Source organism: Lissotriton vulgaris, chromosome 2_1, assembly GCF_964263255.1.
Source record: "Lissotriton vulgaris chromosome 2_1, aLisVul1.2, whole genome shotgun sequence".
Taxonomy (NCBI): domain Eukaryota; kingdom Metazoa; phylum Chordata; class Amphibia; order Caudata; family Salamandridae; genus Lissotriton; species Lissotriton vulgaris.
In genome coordinates, this window is record NC_141687.1 from 947,778,382 (window position 1) to 947,798,212 (window position 19,831).

A 19,831-nucleotide genomic window follows, 5' to 3' on the forward strand; every position below is an offset into this window, starting at 1 on the left:
GTAGATGTTTACAAAATAGAAAATATAATTACAGTGAAATAGGTAAGAAAACATAAGAAATCCACTCGTGAAAAAAACCCTCGAAAAATCTATGCCAATAGCAAGGAACTTTATTCCCAAACTGCAAACATCTCCGTGTGTGTGTATATATATATATATATATATATATATATATATATATATATATATATATCACGCTCAGGAGGTCACCACACAAGCAGGAAAGCACACGAACAGCAGGAAGGTTCACCTCTTAACCTTTAATCTTCGGTACAGACGAGTATGGCAAGCAGGTACGTTTAAACAGTTCCAGCGCTCTGCCTGACGCGTTTCGAATGTCTCTTCATCAGAGGCGTGGCGTGGAGAACGTGCAGTGGTGGACGCACCCCCATAGGTATGCTCGCATCATATTGGTGCTTTATGGGAGATATAGTCCGTTATTCCTTATTGAGTCTAAGCACTTTTATATCTGTTGTGTTCAAGGCTCTGCATGAGCCCCCCCGCTAGCCTGCTCGTCTTTATCCTGTGCCTGCTGTTCCTTCATGGGGCGGGTGTATCCGAATCCTCAGCGGCCCCCGGTGTTCACGGGGTGGTGCTCTCCCAACGGCTGGGCTGCCGCTAATATATCACGCTCAGGAGGTCACCACACAAGCAGGAAAGCACACGAACAGCAGGAAGGTTCACCTCTTAACCTTTAATCTTCGGTACAGACGAGTATGGCAAGCAGGTACGTTTAAACAGTTCCAGCGCTCTGCCTGACGCGTTTCGAATGTCTCTTCATCAGAGGCGTGGCGTGGAGAACGTGCAGTGGTGGACGCACCCCCATAGGTATGCTCGCATCATATTGGTGCTTTATGGGAGATATAGTCCGTTATTCCTTATTGAGTCTAAGCACTGATATAAAAGTTCTCCACGCCACGCCTCTGATGAAGAGACATTCGAAACGCGTCAGGCAGAGCGCTGGAACTGTTTAAACGTACCTGCTTGCCATACTCGTCTGTACCGAAGATTAAAGGTTAAGAGGTGAACCTTCCTGCTGTTCGTGTGCTTTCCTGCTTGTGTGGTGACCTCCTGAGCGTGATATATTAGCGGCAGCCCAGCCGTTGGGAGAGCACCACCCCGTGAACACCGGGGGCCGCTGAGGATTCGGATACACCCGCCCCATGAAGGAACAGCAGGCACAGGATAAAGACGAGCAGGCTAGCGGGGGGGCTCATGCAGAGCCTTGAACACAACAGATATAAAAGTGCTTAGACTCAATAAGGAATAACGGACTATATCTCCCATAAAGCACCAATATGATGCGAGCATACCTATGGGGGTGCGTCCACCACTGCACGTTCTCCACGCCACGCCTCTGATGAAGAGACATTCGAAACGCGTCAGGCAGAGCGCTGGAACTGTTTAAACGTACCTGCTTGCCATACTCGTCTGTACCGAAGATTAAAGGTTAAGAGGTGAACCTTCCTGCTGTTCGTGTGCTTTCCTGCTTGTGTGGTGACCTCCTGAGCGTGATATATATATATATATATATATATATATATATATATGTTTGTATACTTTTTAAAACAAATACAAAAAATATATATTTAGATGAAAAAAAGAAGAATCGTGAGATAGTTCATCTCAAATTAAGTGACAGCACCCTTTAAACGCCATTCGATAGTTTCATTCCAGGAAGGTATTATTTATTTCTTTATTTAGGAAGAGTGGCGAGGAGAGAACACAACTCTTAAGTCTTTGCTTTTAGTTGTTCTTTCTCTTCTTGCCTCATAGTGCAGTAACTCACGTTATAAATATAGCAGCTCCACAAGTTTGCATAATGCCAGGAACGCCACTAAAATACTTAAAGAAACAGTACTTTTTTTGTAAGTATGCAGATGTACCAGAGTAAATAATCCTTCCATTCCCTCACCAGGCACTCGGAGCATAACATTTAACGCGCACAATTTTAACAGTTTTGAAACACAAAATGTCTGTTGGACGTGCATTATGAGTTGCAGCATGCGAATAAAAGCATTTGTTAAAATAAACGCTCGGAGACGTCTCTTGGGAAGAATAGAAGTTATCAAGAATTCAAGCAAACAGTTTTTGCTACGACACCAAAGAAAATAATTGGGAAGATATAAATAAAATATTTATTTGTGTGTACAGTTGGAGCGGGGAGGAGGGGAGAAATATTAGGCAGATATGAACAATTATTTGTAGTGTTTAATAACACTAAGACCTATATACAATATAAATGCCCTCCCCAACCTCCTCTGCAGCAGACAAAAATACTTTGGCCCTTTTAAAGACGTTTCCTACCATGTTATGCATAAGTGTCAAACCTTGATAGACAACATCAGTACAACAAGTAGAGGGAGAAATTTTCATTTTCAAGATTGCGGATTCAGTAATCGTAGTACACCCATGTAATTCAGTTGGGATGATGGCAGGGCCCAATATGTAGAAAAGGCAATTCTTGGTTTGAAATCTACATACCAACTGGCAAATGGGATAAAGCTTGCTTAACAAAGAACACATATGACCAATAATTTTTGCAAAACATTGCGATATATGCAACTGGTAGACAACTTCCCATGCCTGAACTTAATAGCATAACTTTTTTTGTGATACATTAGAAATGTACATGTTATACAGTCATTTTTGCATTATTAGTAGTTTTCTACCCAACTATGAAGACCCATTTGTTCAGAGAACTGTGACAGTGATGAGAATAGTTCTAGAGAGTTCTTTGTTAAAAGGCAGTACAGCAATAGAAAAACTGAATCCGTATTTTGACTTTCAGCAGAAAACAATTTTTCACACCTCTTCCGAAAAGTTCAAATGTAAAGCACAACAAAAACGGTGGTCGGCAGAAGAATCACTGTATCCTAATAAAATGTTTTCGAGTCAGGACAAAAAAAGGATGCTAGTGGAGTTTAGTATATACGGTTTGTAGGCAGGGCACTAAGGAGCTGGGATATCAGTAATATCCCCATCAAAACATGAAGTTACTGATGGAAACAGTGCAAATAAATGTTGACCTTCATCACAAATAAATCTTGGTTTCGGGGTGGAGTACAACATGACCACCTCATCATAGCCAAACCACTTCAGCTTTTCTGAAGAATGATCAGAAATGTAATGGTTCCTTCTTTTAAACTGTTTGCATTTAATGATTTAAACTCGAGCATTATCACTGCCTTCGTGCCCTTCATTTTATCTAAATCAGTTTACCAGATGTGCCTTAGCATTAACGAGAGGAATACCATGGAAATTCGCGGTAAAAGGCTAAATAAGTATTAATTTATAATCTTACTTCTCTGTTACTCCTCACTAAATTCATTAACAAGGAATTACTCGTGTGTAGGATTCTGAATATTTTTAAAAGAACATTTCTGTTTGTAACACACAAGCCAATTAAAGGCCCATTGTTTTTATTTATTTTTAATGGTAGCCATTAAAGCCTTCACACTAACATCAGAGGCAGCTACCTGTGAACTTTCAAAATGGTTCCATTTTAAAATAGATAAAGAAAGCAAGTAGACAGGCAGAACGGCTTTGCAAAGCGAAAATGTGGTAGTGCCTTTCAGTTCTCAATTTGGCCTCCAAATCATAGAGGACATTGAATACCAATTGTTTAACAGCTCATTTAGAAGCTTGAAAAAGGCATATGGGCATCAATAGCCTGCCAGACTCTGATCTGTCCTCATGGTTTCATGGGAAAGGGGCAGGTTGTTCATGAATTTAGTGAAGATTCCAATGAAGTAGTGCTAGGATTTCACAAAGAGTTTTCGCTCTGTTGTGGGATTGCCACTGATTTCATGGACACTCAAGAAAATAGTTAGTTAATTCCCATCAACTCAAGCGGGAAAACAAAAACAGGAGCAAGGAACAAAGTTGGACGCTTAGAAGATGAAGACCAGCTAAGTGAACACATTTCATTAGGAAGCCTGGCCAAGTGGAGATCTATTTTTGAGTCAAAAGTTTAGACAGCAGGGCCTTGCACATTTTTTAAATGATCTCCACCTCCAAAAACCTCAAAAATTCAGAATTTCTTAAAATAACTGTAATGTGTAATTTTCCTCTTGGGGAATCAGTTCCAGGTCTTACAGAAAGGAACAGGTTTTCTTTTTGGCATATGTTGTGGTACAAGGTGCAATCTGGAAATTACAAACACCTTTCATATCACCATACCTGCTACACGGAAGCTTAATTTACAAATAATTGATGAGACTTTCTACTCACGTCTTGTCTGGGTAAAACAGGCCCTTTTAACATTCGGGGTGTGTGAAACAATTTTTATACCATAGATGAAGGCTTTTGAAAGAAAATCAGGAAAATTATTCTCTAATTTACTCAATGCTTTATTTGTAAAAATGTATGTGCGGAGCCCCAAGGTATTTCTGAAGCAGGTTTTGGATTGGGAAAATGTGTTTCTAAGAAGCTTTAAAATAACTTTAATCCTTGGGACAGTCGTGTATAAAGTTTGGGGAGGCCTTTTCAGTACAGTTTGTGACACCGACTGTCCAAAGGACAAGAACTGCAGAACAAACGTTCCCAAATATAAGACCATGGGGCAAAACATAGAGGCACTTGGCACAGCCATGGAGTCAGTAAGTTTGCCAGACATCCAGATACAAAATCTCTTCTTCTGAACATGCATGAAGATCTAATAGAAGGCTTTGTTAACCTTTCATGCAGTTTAAGACAGGTTAGCACATCTGTATTAGAGGAGCTCAGGAGCCAGCCTGCCGAGTTCAGAAACTAGGTTGTAGTGCAGGATTCTGTGTTTTTGCTCTGGACATCACATCAGGCCTGCATAGCAATCTCATATGTGGTTACTTTGACAGGTGAAGATCTGTTAACCCCCTATGACAAGGACCCTGGGTCAAATACCATTCTTATCTTGCCTATTTGTTTGATGATTACTTTTTCAGGTGAGGTTGAATGACTGAAAAGATTAGATACCTTTCTTTAACAAAATGAGTACTCCTCATCGAGTCAGCCTTCTGTTACCTTAACACAAAGTTCTGACATTTTGTGTTTTGAGACATTTTGAAACGGTTTTCTCCAAGTAAGGAAGCTTTGTGGTAGAACATCGTTGACGATGACCTATTCATAACTTTTTACTTTAAGACTGCTTGCTCATTTGAAACTTCTATCAGTGGACTTGTATGAAAATGAGTTACCTCAAAATGCACCAATGAAATATACTCTCGCAATCCCTCAACAGGGTTCTCAATCTCATTCCTGTTTTAGTTCAGGTACTTGCTGAACACTATGTGAGCAAATTTCAAGTTCAATGGAAGGCTAATGAACTGGAAGCGCTTGATGTTTACTGTGGACCTTAAAACATTTATTGTGCTGTAGGTCGATTTTCAGCATAGAAAATGTGTCTTTCAGGTTTAAGGTATGCATACAGTCTCTCTTAGAGAGTTGGGGGAAAATGGGATGAAGTGCCAGCATCCTAAAACGTACTGTTAACAATCACTAGTTCAATGATTTAGATCCAAGGGCAGGCTATTTTCTCTTTAGAACCCTTTTTGTGCACCAGTAAGCTTTTACATTAAATGCCTTTGTTCTTGTGAGGCCTGGTTACTCACATCAGCACCTGATTCTGCTGCAAACATTTGACTTCCTGTGTCAGCCGGTCGAGGTGGTATGCCCGGGATGTAGTCGGTATTTTAAAAGTGAAACTCGGACTTGAGAGCATAGGCACCCCTTACAATAGGTAATACCTATTTATTTTTTGCAACTTGTCAAAGTAACCCATCCCTTCACCGTAGGAGGCAACCAAGAGTAAAGGTGTAGAGGGCACCTCATTGGTCTGATGAAGCAGGGCAGCCCCTTGTGAGGGGTTGTATGTTAGAATGTCAAAGTCAAAAATATTGACCTATAAAACTACAGCCTGCAGAATATAGACTACAACTATTTTTGTCAAGGTAAGTATATACAGGTACGTATACATTACTATTAATAACACCACTTGCACCTGAGGAATCAATAATTCTTAGTTTGATTCCCAGACTTTCCTCATTTTGGCCTGGACATTCAACCGGAGAATTTGCCTGCTTTTAGAACCCTAAATCTCCAGGTGAAAAATTACTTACCTGTTACTCTAATACTCACGCCTTGGAATCCCCAATAATCTTAAGTAGCAGTAAAGAGTATTACAATGGCCTGAGGCCTCAACAACAATTTGTTTAGCAACACCTCCACCTCATTTGAAACAATCTGAGCTTTGGCCAATGAGATGGAAGTGCTGAACTCACCTACTTCCACCAAAGGTGGGTATAGCTCAGATTTCATACTAAAAAGTGCAAGTAGAGAATATAATGAATGAGCCTCTGATCGGGTAGGAGGGAGCATCACATGAATATATAAAAGATATCAGTGCTGGAGAACTGGAGAACTGGAGTTACAGGTAAGCTTACAAATTTCTTCTCCAGCATTGGATTCTTCATATATTCACATGCTTGAATTAGAATAGAAAGCAGTACATATCTAGTATAACAAAGCAGTTAGCAAGCTCACCTTTATTGAAACACGTTGCGGAGGACTGCCTGTCCCATTGCTGAATCGACTGCTACATTGACATCCATGCAGTAGTGCTTTGAGATTGTGTGCCTGCTCCTCTAGGTAGCCACACGCAGCAGATTTCTTACAAATGAACACTAGTGTAGAGTGCTGCAGTTGTTACCATGCTCCTGGTGGAATGAGCCCTCACTCTTCCCTGGAGCGGACCTTTGCCTTGTTCTGGAAAAACAGGGAATGTGTTATTCCCTGTTTGGACACAGGTTGGCTTATCCCTGGATGACCGAAGGATGCACATAGTTGATCTAAAGAGCAAATGTCTTTCGTCTTGCCCATGTGAAACATGATGCACCTGTGCACATCAAGCAAGTGCAATTACTTTTTTGCAGATGTTGTGGGATTTGGGAAGATGAAGCACAGACTGACAGGTTCCGTCAGGTGGAAGTCAGTAGAGACATGAGGTACGAATTTAGGATTGGTCCACATGAAGACTGTCCTTCGTAAGGGGGAGAAAGGGTTCTTTCACAATAAATGATAGAACCTCTCCCAGTCTCCGATATTGGAACCAAGAGAAGTGCTGATTTCCAGGAAATTAATTTTAGATGTGCTCAGTGAATTGACATAAAAAAAGAGGCAGGGTGAGGTGGCTCAGGATAGTATTAAGCTCCCAGAGAACTGGTGGGCGCTGTACAAAAGAAAATGCTATGAAAAATCCCTTAGTAAATTGCTTCATAATTCACTATGAAAAGAGAGTGGTCGTATTCTCTCGTTCTTCGAAAACATGTGATTGCCGTCAGATGGACTTGTACAGAAGAGTAAATTAGACTTCTCTGGGTTATGCTAAGCAAATATGGAAGTACTTGATGGGGTTATTGCATGGAATCCTTTGGCTTGCACTAGACAAAGAAGCGTTTCCACTTGGTATTATATGGTTTTGTGATTTCTGTGCCTGGGCTTATGCCAGGATGTTTCTGCATTCTGCTTTCAGATCCAAATGACCAAACTCTAGGTTGTCAGGTATGATGCTGTCAGGTTTAATGGCCAGAGGTAGGGGTGGGTTATCTCTACATTGTGCCTTGAGAGGAGCCTGGAGTACATCTTTAATTGAATTGCTGGAAGTGCAGATAGATTTAGGAGCTCGGTGAAACACTACTGACATGGCTAGGCTGGGGCAATGCGAATCAGAGTACAATGTTCCGCCTTCGCTTCCCTTAGGACCCTGGGGATCAGCGGAAATGCCAGAAAGGCGTTTGTAAACACGTAGGACCACTGGATTGAAAAAACATTGACAATGGATCCTGTCTGCCAAAAGATTCTGAAATAGCAACAGCATTTCCTACTGCTCTAGATGGCAAATAAGTCCAGTGTGGGGTAACCCCATTTTTGGAAGATGCAGTCCTGTTGATCTTCGTGGAGTTCCCACTTAAGGCAATCCGATACTGTTCGACTGGGAGCATTAGTCTGATTGTTTTGGCATCCAGGGAATGCAATGTCCACTTGGTGACAAATGGCCCAGTCCCCTAGCATTTGCGCCGAATTCTACAGATGCTGGGACCTTGTTCCTCCCAGCTTGGTGATGTAGCACATGGATGTCGTACTGTCCATCCTGATGATGACTGCTTGACCTGCAACTCCTGGGAGAAACACTGGTAGATCTAGTCTTATGGCACGGACCTCAGGCATATTGATATGGAGATTTATTTTTTGCAACTGACCTGAGACATTTCTTACAAGTGAGCTTCACACCCCTCTATGAATGCATCTGTTGTAAGACCCACTCTTTTCGATGAAGGATGGAATGGGAGCCCTATGTTGAGATTCACAAAGAACCACCACCATATGAGTGCCTGTTGCAGGTATCTTGTGACGTGGACAATGTCATCCCATGTGGTGAGAACTTGCTTTCATTGTTTGTCCAATTCTTGCTTAATGGGTCCCATTGAAAGCCTGTAAAATGGTATATGCAGGATGACATCAGGCTGAGTAGAGATTTATACTGTCTGACTGTGACCGACTGCTTGAGAAAGAAGCTTCATCAGTTTGTCCACTGAAAGAAAAAACCTTTCCCAACCTTATGTCCAGTATCACTCCCAAAAACGGAAGCTTTCTCTGTGGTTCCATTGAGAACCTCCCGCTTAGTGTCAGTCCTAGCTTGAGAAACAGAGAGATGCAGGTGACCGTAGAAACCTTTGCCTCTTTCTTGACATGCCAGTCATTCAAGGATGGGAACACAAGAAAATTCAGCGATGGGAGGAAGACAGCAAATGGTGCTAGGCACTTAGTAAATATTTGTGTTGCTGAACGGAAATTAATTCAATTGGTAGTTCTGGCTCGCCAATGAAAAACCAAGAGATTTCCTCTGCTTCCCATGTTTGGGGATGGGCAATATGCATCCTGAAAATCCAAAGATGTCTGATAAGCCTTCCCTGGAGCAGCAGGATTACTTCTTGGAAAGTTACCATGCCAAGGGTTTGTTTTTTCAGAACTTGTTAAATTCCCTGAGGTTCAGAATTAGTCTCTATTGTTCTGTCTTCTTCTTTCTCAGAAAGACTCTGGAATAAAATCCCTGATTTCTCTGGGATTTCGGGACCGTCTCTATCACATAAAAGTGGGAGAAGTTTCTCTTGCAACTCCCTCAGGTGAAGATGATGTTCCTTCCAGGGGAGCCAGCGAAGTAGTTTCTGTAAAAACTCTAATGACCCAGTGTACAATATGCAGCCCAAAGTTATGGACTCCCATGTGGAGGCAAAAAAAGGAGAAACTCTCTCCACTTTCCATTGAGATGAGGTTCCTAAGGGAGCAGCTGCAAGGAGTGAAGCTTATTTTTGGTTATTTAGGAAGCATGTTTGTGAGGCGCCCCTCTTTCGCTCAGGAAAATCAGCCATATCCTTGCCTTTGGTTTCTATCCAGGCTGCCTTGAGGGATAATGAAGCTGGCCTTTATCTCCATACTGATTGAAGCCTCCTTTATAGGCATAATATCTTCATGAGCACGATGATACTGGAGGGCACCAAGAGATTTTGCTGTATATGTGTCTGTTTTAACATTCTGCAAGACATCTGCAACATGCTTTCCAAATAGGGTTATTCCTTCAAACTGCATATTCAGTAACGTTTGCTTCGACTTCTGGATGGAAAGCTGTAAATCTCAGCCATCCTTGTCTTATTAATACAGCTGTCGCAGGCAGCTGGCGAAAGCCTGAATTTCAAATGTCCACTGCAGCGTGAATGATTGATGCTGACATTGTTGAACAATCTTGGATTATGGCTTTAGCAGTCTCCCTCGTAGCCTCTGTATGACATTGATTAGTGGCAATATGTTAGGCTACATCTGGCGATCATAATGGCTCCAAATTGACAAAGGCATTGACAGGCCTTGATTACCCTTACCGCCAAGATGTCGCGAATTGGTTCTTTAATCAGCGCTGGCACACAGACATTATAACAAGAGTCTGGTTAGGGGTGGCCAGTAGGGTGGGAAGGGGCAGAGTCTGGGACCCTGTACTTCTTTTAAAAACCAGGCACCTCTGCTGAAAACTGTGGCTGGCAGTTTGATCAATTACATGTATGGACCTAATAGCTTTAGTGGCTGCTTCCATGAAGGCATAAAGGAAGCATTGCTACTTCACCAAGGTCACTGGGAGATTGCATTTTTTGCCACTCTTTCCATCAGCGAATGGAAACGGGCTACATTGCCCTGAAGTGAGTTTGGTTGGTATGATATAATCATTATACTCTTCATTACCTCCGTCTGGTAGTTCACCCTCTTCTTCCAAATCAGAATACACTGAATCCGATCAGCCCTCATATCCTGTATCCTTAGAGTTGGTGGGATATGTGGTGCAGTGAGAGCCCTTGGAGGCTGGTCTGTTGGAGGTGAAAGAAGTGGAGGTGGTGGGGGAGGCATTGAGAACAAAGGTGGTGGTGGAGTGGTGGTGGAGTGGAGGTGGACACAATTTGCTCGGCTGGCTGCTGAAGGTGCAGTCTTTAAAAAGGAGTCTATCATTTGTTGTAAGATAGGCAAAAATACAACAGGCACCTTCAAGATCTCACATTCTGTACAGCAACACAGAGCTGCACAGGATTGAGGAGGGTTATCAGTTATGAAAGTCTGTGGCTGAAAGTCATACTCCTGGTTAAGGTCTCCCTCAAATGAATAGAGGTATAGGCAGTCACAGAGTTGTCCTAGTCGATGAAGTCCACTAACAATTCAGAAATAATTTGGGTGGGAAGACTTGCTGTCACCTTTAAAGTGGCAAAGTGTCTGGTGTAGGAAAGACTGCAATTGACAGCGTTGTAGACGATGTTGATGATGAAAGAAGGTTCATCGCTGATGGTGGAATTAAACACATTCTCGGTGACGCCGTCGACTATGGTCTTGTCATCGAAGGCGCCATCGTTGTAGACAAAGGTCTGCTCATTAACAGTGATCTCTTCATAGACATCGATGATACTTGCCACATAGGTGACAATGGGAGTGTCATTGATGATGGTGTTTTTTTCTTTGTTGTGGATGACGATGACAGGAAGTCAGTGGCTGGGACTAGATTTAAGTTAGGACATTAAGGTATTTTTGATTAGTCTGGAGTTCATCCTGTCTGGAGCGTTTCTCCGAACCAACTATAGTCTTTTTTTCTGTGAAGAGGTGGCTGCAGGCGCTTTAGGATGTAAGCCCTGCTCTGGAAACTCCTAGTTTCAACTTTAGCACCGCCTTCATGGAAGTGCTTGGTGTAGAGCTTTTCACAGAATTATGCCCAGATGATGGGGCATCACCCTTACAAGGATGGTAGTTCCTCTTTCTAGTACACAGAGGACCAAACTCCTCGCCCTAACCTTTAGGGTCCTTGAAGGTAAGGTTTTACAAATATTGCAGCGTGAAGCCTTGTGCTTTGGGTAAATATAATAAAAATATTGCTCAGGTGGGTCATCAGTGTAGATCTTTTCTGACCGCAGGTAGAGTAGGATTTGAAAAGGGATTTTTCTCTCTCTGTCAGTTATGACAACAGTTGACGTCAAAGAAAAGGTCTTGCTGGTCTAGAAAAGTTTGACTTTCCTGAAAATAACCCCAAAAACAACTTACTGTACACTGAAAGCTAAAGACGGGCCTGGACGAGCTTCAAAACAGACCAGAAAAATATCAGGATAGGATCACTGAAAGGTTAGAGTACAGCTCTTCTCGTGCAATAGCAATCTGGGCTAAGGTGGCCTCCAGGGGACGTAGGAGAGCTTACAACTTCAATTTCATTGGCCAAAGGTTGGATTGTTTCTATTTAGGTGGATGTGCTACTAAAAACACTGTTGTTGAGACCTATGGCCTTTTTAACGCAGTTTTATGTTATTTTAAGTTACTGGGGATTCCCAACCTGACACTGGGAAATGATTAAAATGAATTATAAAAGATCCAACACTGGAGAATTAAACAGTTCAGCTGTTTTCCTGCTGGTCTCATAATTATGATGGGGCCGGTAACTGCCATTATTGGCTACATCAGAATTAAGTGGCTACTCATAATGATGACCTAAGTATGCTCTTTTTGAGAAATTAGGCACTCTAAGTAAACAATGATGATGATTCATGTGGGTCCAGTGCCCCCCTATTCTTCATTTCTGGTGATTTGTAGAATGTCAAACGTCACCGTTAGGCCAGAGAAACATTATGGCAGGTTGGTTTACAGGTCTAGTCCAACAATTGTGGACTGCAGTTGTTTGTATGAAGGACAATAACTTGGAATCCTAGTTCTAGATCATTGGGATCATTGGCTTGTTCACTGAACCTATTGACATTGGATAAATCTCTGCCTACATGCAGGATCCCAGAACACATTTTAATCATGAAGACCTTGATTTCTGAATTTGAATGCTTCACTGCTGCAGATTCTACAATAGTATCAGTTAGGCAGCTCATTTCGATGGGAAGAGTGAATATAGTCCATTTAAACCAATTTCTTATTATATTCCTGGATTGCGAAATGGAATAATAAGATTACAAGTATAGAAAATGTATTTGTAATCCTAGTTCTCCATGATGTGAATCTTCCAGACACTTAACATTTACATTCAAGTGTGACCCCAAGAGCACTTTTAAAAGGTGAATTTGTCTCCTACAAATATTGATATAAGTTCACATATGTGCCTAGCTGCACTCAACATAAACTAAAGAAATGCAATTGTTTCTTTCACTATTAACCCAGTCGGCATTATTTGCTATAATAGAGTTAAAGCTTTTTTTTTTGCTTATTGTTCCCTTTTCAAAGCAGATATTAGATAAACGCAAGAGAATGTTAACAGCTAGGAAACAGGCTAAAAGACTTGAAGAGGAAGAGTGAAAAGGAACTCGTCGAGTAGCTTTACCGCTCGACAATGCGTAGCACAGGTAGCCTGAATTTAAGGTCGATTTGACAGAGCAGTAGGATATTCACTCTTAAGCTGTTACTATAAGATAATGTGAATTCATGAAGGTGGTGTTGATCCGTGGGATTCTTTGGGTTGAATAAAATAATTATTTTCATGCAGACTCAATAGCACTCATTTTATTGACCATAGGAGAATGAAGGACCGCTGAGGACCCCGCCTAGCAGACCCGGCAGCAAGAAGGCCCCATGGTTCACCGACGAACTCAAGAGCTCCAAGAAGAACTGCCGAGCCCTCGAGAAAGTCTGGAAAAGGGAACCGACACCGGACAACAGGACCTCCTACAAACTTGCCACCCGGAAACACCACCAGCTGATCCGCGCCGCCAAGAGAACAGCATACAAGGACCGGTTGGACAACAACGCACACAACAGCAAGGAACTCTTCAACATCGTGAAAGAGCTCTCCAACCCCAGCGCAGGAAACAACGACATCACCCCATCGCAAGACCTCTGCAACTCCCTCGCCTCATACTTCCACAACAAGATCACGGACATACACAGCAGTTTCAACAACCAACCAACGCACACCACGACCGACCAGCCACCCCCCCCCACCACCACCCTCCACGCCTGGACCCCGATCAGCACCGAAGACACCATCCGCACGATGAACTCCATCCACTCCGGATCACCGACCGACCCCTGCCCTCACCACGTCTTCAACAAGGCCGACACTGTCATCGCACCCCACCTGCGAGAAATCATCAACACATCCTTCGACACCGCCATCTTCCCCGAAAGCTGGAAACACGCCGAACTCAGCGCTCTACTCAAGAAACCAACAGCGGACCCCACCGACCTCAAGAATTACCGCCCCATCTCGCTTCTCCCGTTTCCAGCCAAAGTCATCGAGAAGACCGTCAACAAGCAGATGGCCGCCTTCCTCGAGACGAACGGATCCCTCGACCCCTCACAGTCCGGCTTCCGAGCCAAACACAGCACCGAGACCGCCCTCATCGCCGCCACCGATGACATCCGAGCCCTGATGGACAAGGGAGAAACAGCGGCCCTCATCCTCCTAGACCTCTCCGCGGCATTCGACACGGTCTGCCACCGCACCCTAATACAGCGCCTCAGCAACATCGGAATCCAGGACAAGGCGCTGGAATGGATCATCTCCTTCCTCGACGGAAGAACACAGCGAGTCCGCCTACCACCGTACAAGTCAGAGGCCTCCGAAGTCATCTGCGGCGTCCCCCAAGGATCATCCCTGAGCCCAACCCTCTTCAACGTCTACATGAGCCCCCTCGCGGCCATCGTACGCAAACACCACCTCAGCATCATCTCCTACGCCGACGACACCCAGCTGATCCTCTCCCTGACCAACGACCCCGCCGCCGCCAGAGCCAACCTGCACGAAGGGATGAGAGAGGTAGCCGAGTGGATGACGACCAGCCGCCTGAAACTGAACTCGGACAAGACGGAGGTCCTCATCCTGGGCTCCTCACCCTCCGCCTGGGACAACTCCTGGTGGCCTCCCGCCCTGGGCACCGCACCCAAACCGACAGACCATGCACGAAACCTGGGCTTCATCCTGGACTCCTCCCTCTCCATGACCAGGCAAGTCAACAGCGTCTCCTCGGCGTGCTTCAACATCCTACGCATGCTACGAAAGATCTTCTGGTGGATCCCCACAGAGACCAGGAAGACCGTCACCCAGGCCTTCGTCACCAGCCGACTGGACTACGGCAACGCCCTCTACGCCGGGACCACCGCCAAGCTCCAGAAGAGACTCCAGCGGATCCAAAACGCCTCAGCCAGACTCATCCTCGACATCCCACGATCCAGCCACATCTCCGGACATCTGAGAGACCTTCACTGGCTCCCTATCAACAAGAGAATCACCTTCCGCCTCCTCACCCACGCACACAAAGCCCTACACGACCAAGGCCCGAGCTACCTCAACAGCCGAGTCAACTTCTACGCTCCCAAACGCCACCTCCGATCAGCCAACCACGCCCTCGCCGCCGTCCCCCGCATCCGAAGAGCGACTACAGGAGGAAGGTCCTTCTCCTACCTGGCCGCCAAGACCTGGAACTCCCTCCCGTCCGACCTGCGCCTGACCCAAGACCACCTCTCCTTCAGGAAGAAGCTGAAGACCTGGCTGTTCGAGCAGTAGCGGCACCCCCCCCCCCAAGCGCCTTGAGACCCTACGGGTATGTAGCGCGCTTTACAAGTGTCACTGATTGATTGATTGAAGGACTAAGTAGGCATGTTGGAAATCAAACTTCTAACCAATGGATCAAATACAGATAACTGTAGTAGATGATCTAGTTCACAGAGCACTAAGTCCTGCCTGTTCCATCCAAATGCAGCCATCAGTGGAGGAAGATGGGCTCTTCATGCCTTGAAAAATCACATGATGGAAAACTACAATTAATAGTAAGGTCCTTCTCTATCATGAAATCTTCACTGGCAGTCAAGCAGCACCTGAAGAAGGTAATAAGGAAAATAGCGGAATTGGGAATGGTAGAAGGTTGAAAGGATAAATGGAAAATAAGGGATTGCACATTGAGAACCGACCCACATGGGTGCCAGCTCTGGAGTCTGAATAAAGAAAACTCTTCCTAGGCTAACGTGGAAGAGGTTCATTAGCTTTCAGAAAATGGAGTAATGCATAAAATACTCCATTTTGTAATAAACTGCCAAGTTGTTTGCTAAAACAGTATGAATGGGATGACAGTCAATGAGTAGTTTGTTTTACATTTTGAGATATGCTCAGTTTTATCTGAGTACCAGCATAGAATTTTCTTAACATCCAACACAGTATGTGATTGCTGGGAACTTAGTGCTTTAATCGGATTCAGTACTCTAAGAAATTAAACAACAGTGCCTAACAAGATAGCTATCCACCAGAACAATGTTAGAGCGCCGGTTAAAGACTGAAAAATATTTTTTTCTTGTGTGTTCAATGTATGTTTGATATTTCACAAACCTTCACTGGTTTCAAATACTGTTATTCATACAAACTTACATCATGTCTATCAATTATGGGCTACAATGCCATTTTCTTAAATTATGAAGTTGAAATCAAAAGCCACCTAAACAGAAATATGTAACATGAAATGGGTAATAGATAAGCTGGATATTATGGTCTAATAAATCAATCTCAGAGTTCTGCTGAAATTTACAAACCACTTGGCTGTGGTAGTAATATCACAAAACTACTTCATCACATTATAGGATGTAAAAGGTGTGTATTTTCGAGCCCGCGGGAGGTGGACAAGAAAGTGGAGGCAACAATGTGTGTGTTCAATGTTCTTGAGAATATACTTAAGCAAATTCATACTTTTGTCATTGAACACAGTGTGTTCAATGTAGCAAAATGACTCTTCCTGGAGAGCATGTGCGTGGATTTTCACAAAAAAATAAGGACTTCATCATAAATACACATTTCTTCAGACTTACATTTATCCTGCTTAGAGTATTGAACTCTAGTTCCAGAAAGCAGCAAATGCATGAGATTTCTGAGTAACGATTAATTAAAAGTGGATATCCTGAAATCGGCCTGAGCTCAATTGTTAGAAACTTGGGAAAATGGATCTCAAAATGAAGGCTTGTGGATACCCTGGAATCAGCTTGACCCCAATCGTTAGACCTGTGAAAACGGATCTCCAAATCTCCAACGGATCTCCGAATATATTCAGGTTAATGGGAGGGTGACGGATCAAAAACACATGATAGTGGGCGCGGTTTTGATTTCAAAAAGGCTGTTACATTATTACATAACTTCAAACAAACCATTTGCCTGAAAAACATTCCTTCTACATTAAGGCTTTTGTTTCTTTTCCTTTATAGTTTTCTTACATTATCATTTAAAAGTTACGGAGGTGTCCTTTCTCCCACAAACTAGTGGTACAACAACTTCTTCAGCACAGCTAAACGGACACAATTTCACTGTAAAAACGGCTTATTGCACTAACAGATAGCCAATGTCAGTTAAAAAAGATAAAGAAACACTGATATTTCTTTAAAAAAAATAATGTTTCCGATAATGTGTCTTGCAATATTTAAATTAAAGCATTATTATTAATCTAATAAATATAAAAAAGGGAAACTGAACGTCAAAAACGCACAACATAGATAGGGTATCACATTACGGTGTAAGTGCCAAACAGACAACTATACAAAAACAGTTGTTTAAACACATAGTTTTTTTTGTATTATACAGGAGATCGCAACTCGAGTGTGTTTAGAAACATTGGTCGCTGGCAAAATATTTTTGGGTCACCCCAGTGTTTTTCAGACGTCAGTACAAAATACTATCAGAGCTGGCCAAGAGCCCAGTATTTGTGCGGGCTGTAAACGCAGTACAAAAAACTCTGATAGGTTGAGCAGCAGCTTGGTAAACACAGAGGTGAGCAGAGGGCAGTCTAAATGCAGCAGTTTATCAGCTACAAATGACCAACTCTGGCGAGGCAACTAATTGAGTTAGGAACTCGGGACTATGAAGATATCAAGGCAGCAGCGGGCTACACTTCTTTCAGTTTGACAGGCTAAAGGAAGTGAGCAAAAAACATAATAAAAATGAGCAGACAGGCACAAACACATGGGGAGGCGGGTACAGCTACTCAATACTCTACAGTCAAAAATGCCACACGTACTTATCGTTAAATGTCAGCATTACTACAGGGAACAGGAGAGTAGACACCTGCCGCTGTGCAAAGTAGGTAAATAAAAAAGGCACCCTCACTTCATTTCTTTGCACACTTACGCCACAATCCTTTAGATTGTGCCTGTAGATTTGCATCATATAGTTCTTCTTTCATTTGTGTTTATTTTACGTAGTCATTGTTGGAAAGAGTGTTGCGCTGCCCAAGCAAATTGAGGTAAAGGCATAAAGGGTTAGACTACAAGGAAAACAAAAAGCAAAAGAAAATGACCACGGTCACCGATAGACCGCACACAACGCAGTTGGCTGGTTTTATATTGCATAATAGTGCTCTGTTCCTCAGTGAAGTAAACATTCCACTCAGGTCAGCTGATGGAAAAGCCCCTTTCCTCCCAGCACAGTGGCCAGTACTGCATGCTTGCAAGGCTCCATCATTTGACACTACCAAAAACACACACTGTATGTGGCTTAAGTCTTTTTTCATACAGTTCTTCCTTTCCGAGAGTATGCTTTCATGGTCTAATTTCTTTGCTCTGTCATTTGCTGTCACGCAAAGTACATTGTGCGTAAGGTATCCTGGTGAATTTGTACAGCCTTCGCAAGGGCCTGGGGGTCTCGACCGTTGCTTTGTCCTGAAACGTGACTTCCTTCGGCACTGAAAGGGAAACAAAGACGGATAAAGGCAGGCAAACACTGTTTTATGGATAGAGACAATGTAATCAATACCTAATATTTGACACAATTTAACATGAATAGTACATTATCCAGCTTTAGATCTTTAATAAATTTACATGCTTGAATCATTCCCCTTCCTCGCCTGTTTTTCACCTTTGCATACACACCGGCTGCTTCTCCTTATGTACCTGGGTGATCACGGCCATTGGCCAAACAGTATTTGACGGCGTTTAAAAAAAATATATTTTATATTTCCATACCCTAACACTGTGTTGTATGGGCATTTTATAGCAGCTATTTATCAGGCTGCCCTCGAGACACAGCCTTTGTGTAAAGTGATGCTTCTCTCCAGCCACCCCGCGGGTCCTAGGGAAGCTGCACAGCCTATTTGAAACCTACCTATGGGATGGCAAGAAGCTGCAGATGGCCAGGAAGAGGTCCTGGTTGAAAGTCAGGAATGCTAGCGGGAGTTAATCTGTCATTCGAGGTCGTGGCCTGTTGCCCCATCCTCAACAGTAAGCTGAAGGCCTAGGGCGATTTCAGCTTAGCTCTTTGATGGGTCCACTCTGTTGCAGATGGAGAAGGTCTTCATGGGGCTTCTAAATTCACCACGACCTACCAAAAGTCCCCATGGGTGAGCTATTATTGTACTTATCAAGTGATTCACTGATCTGGTGACACATCAGAGCACGTGCCGTGGAGTGGGAAAGAATACTGCAGACAAAACTATGTTTGCGGAGGAAGTATGTGTTTATAGAAACTTCAGTGAGATGACATTTCTCCAATCTACTACTGTAAGAACGATAATAAAGTCTTGCAGATAATTCACAAAATTTGCACCAACCATGGGATACTTACAAAGGGTCTTAAAATAGGTATCTGAACAAGCTGAGGTTGCAGGATGAGTGGCTGAAGATTAGGACTACTTTAGGTGCTAACCAAAGACCGAACATAAGTTCAGAATATGAGACTTCAGACTCCTTCTGAACTTCAGTTGGTACCTGTGGCAAGAAAGACACGTTTTCTTACCTGTTACGCTAGTTCTCTTTCAGGGAAACCTCCACTGAAAACATAAGCACCACATAGTCCAGCCCACGTACGGGATTCTAAGCACTTCTTTCAAAATATATTCTTCCTCAATTCATTTACGCTTTACTTCTGGAAGGCCACATCTGTTGTGACATTACACAGTAAAGCAGTCCAAAAAAAGGATATATGTGCCAATATCATCAATTTAAACTTCATAAACGTAAATATATTTCAAAAGCGGAAAGGTCATTAGAAAAATAAGCATCTTGGAAAAGTCTCATTCGCTAACCTTTTTATTCAAGGGAAATGAAGTGAAGGGACACAGTGCGACGTAGCCTTATAGTCAGCAGCTTTTATCGGTTCAAAACGGACCCTGTGCATTTAAGGGCTCAAAGCCCTTCAATGCCCTGTCATGCTCTGTGGGTGGTGTAGGAAAATGGATCTGTTCGCATGGTTACACCCATTGTTTTGGGGCTGCTTTTGGACACTGGGGCTCTGCTAACTAGGCTGCGGTGCATGTGCTCTGACCCCAGAATTATGCATATTTAATTTAACTATAAATACCTAGTATATAGTATAAAG

General features: G+C 43.1%; 1 protein-coding gene across 1 annotated transcript in view; it reads right to left on the reverse strand.

The window, feature by feature from the left end:
* Positions 1-17,072: 17,072 nt before the first annotated feature.
* The window catches only part of LOC147731455 (protein argonaute-3), a 1,378,491-nt gene continuing 1,375,732 nt past the window's right edge, over positions 17,073-19,831 (reverse strand). Inside the window, exon 19 of the mRNA XM_086956497.1 lies at positions 17,073-18,200. Within this exon, the coding sequence (XP_086812623.1) occupies positions 18,092-18,200 (109 nt within the window). The 3' untranslated portion in view covers positions 17,073-18,091. The remainder of the gene's footprint in view (positions 18,201-19,831) is intronic.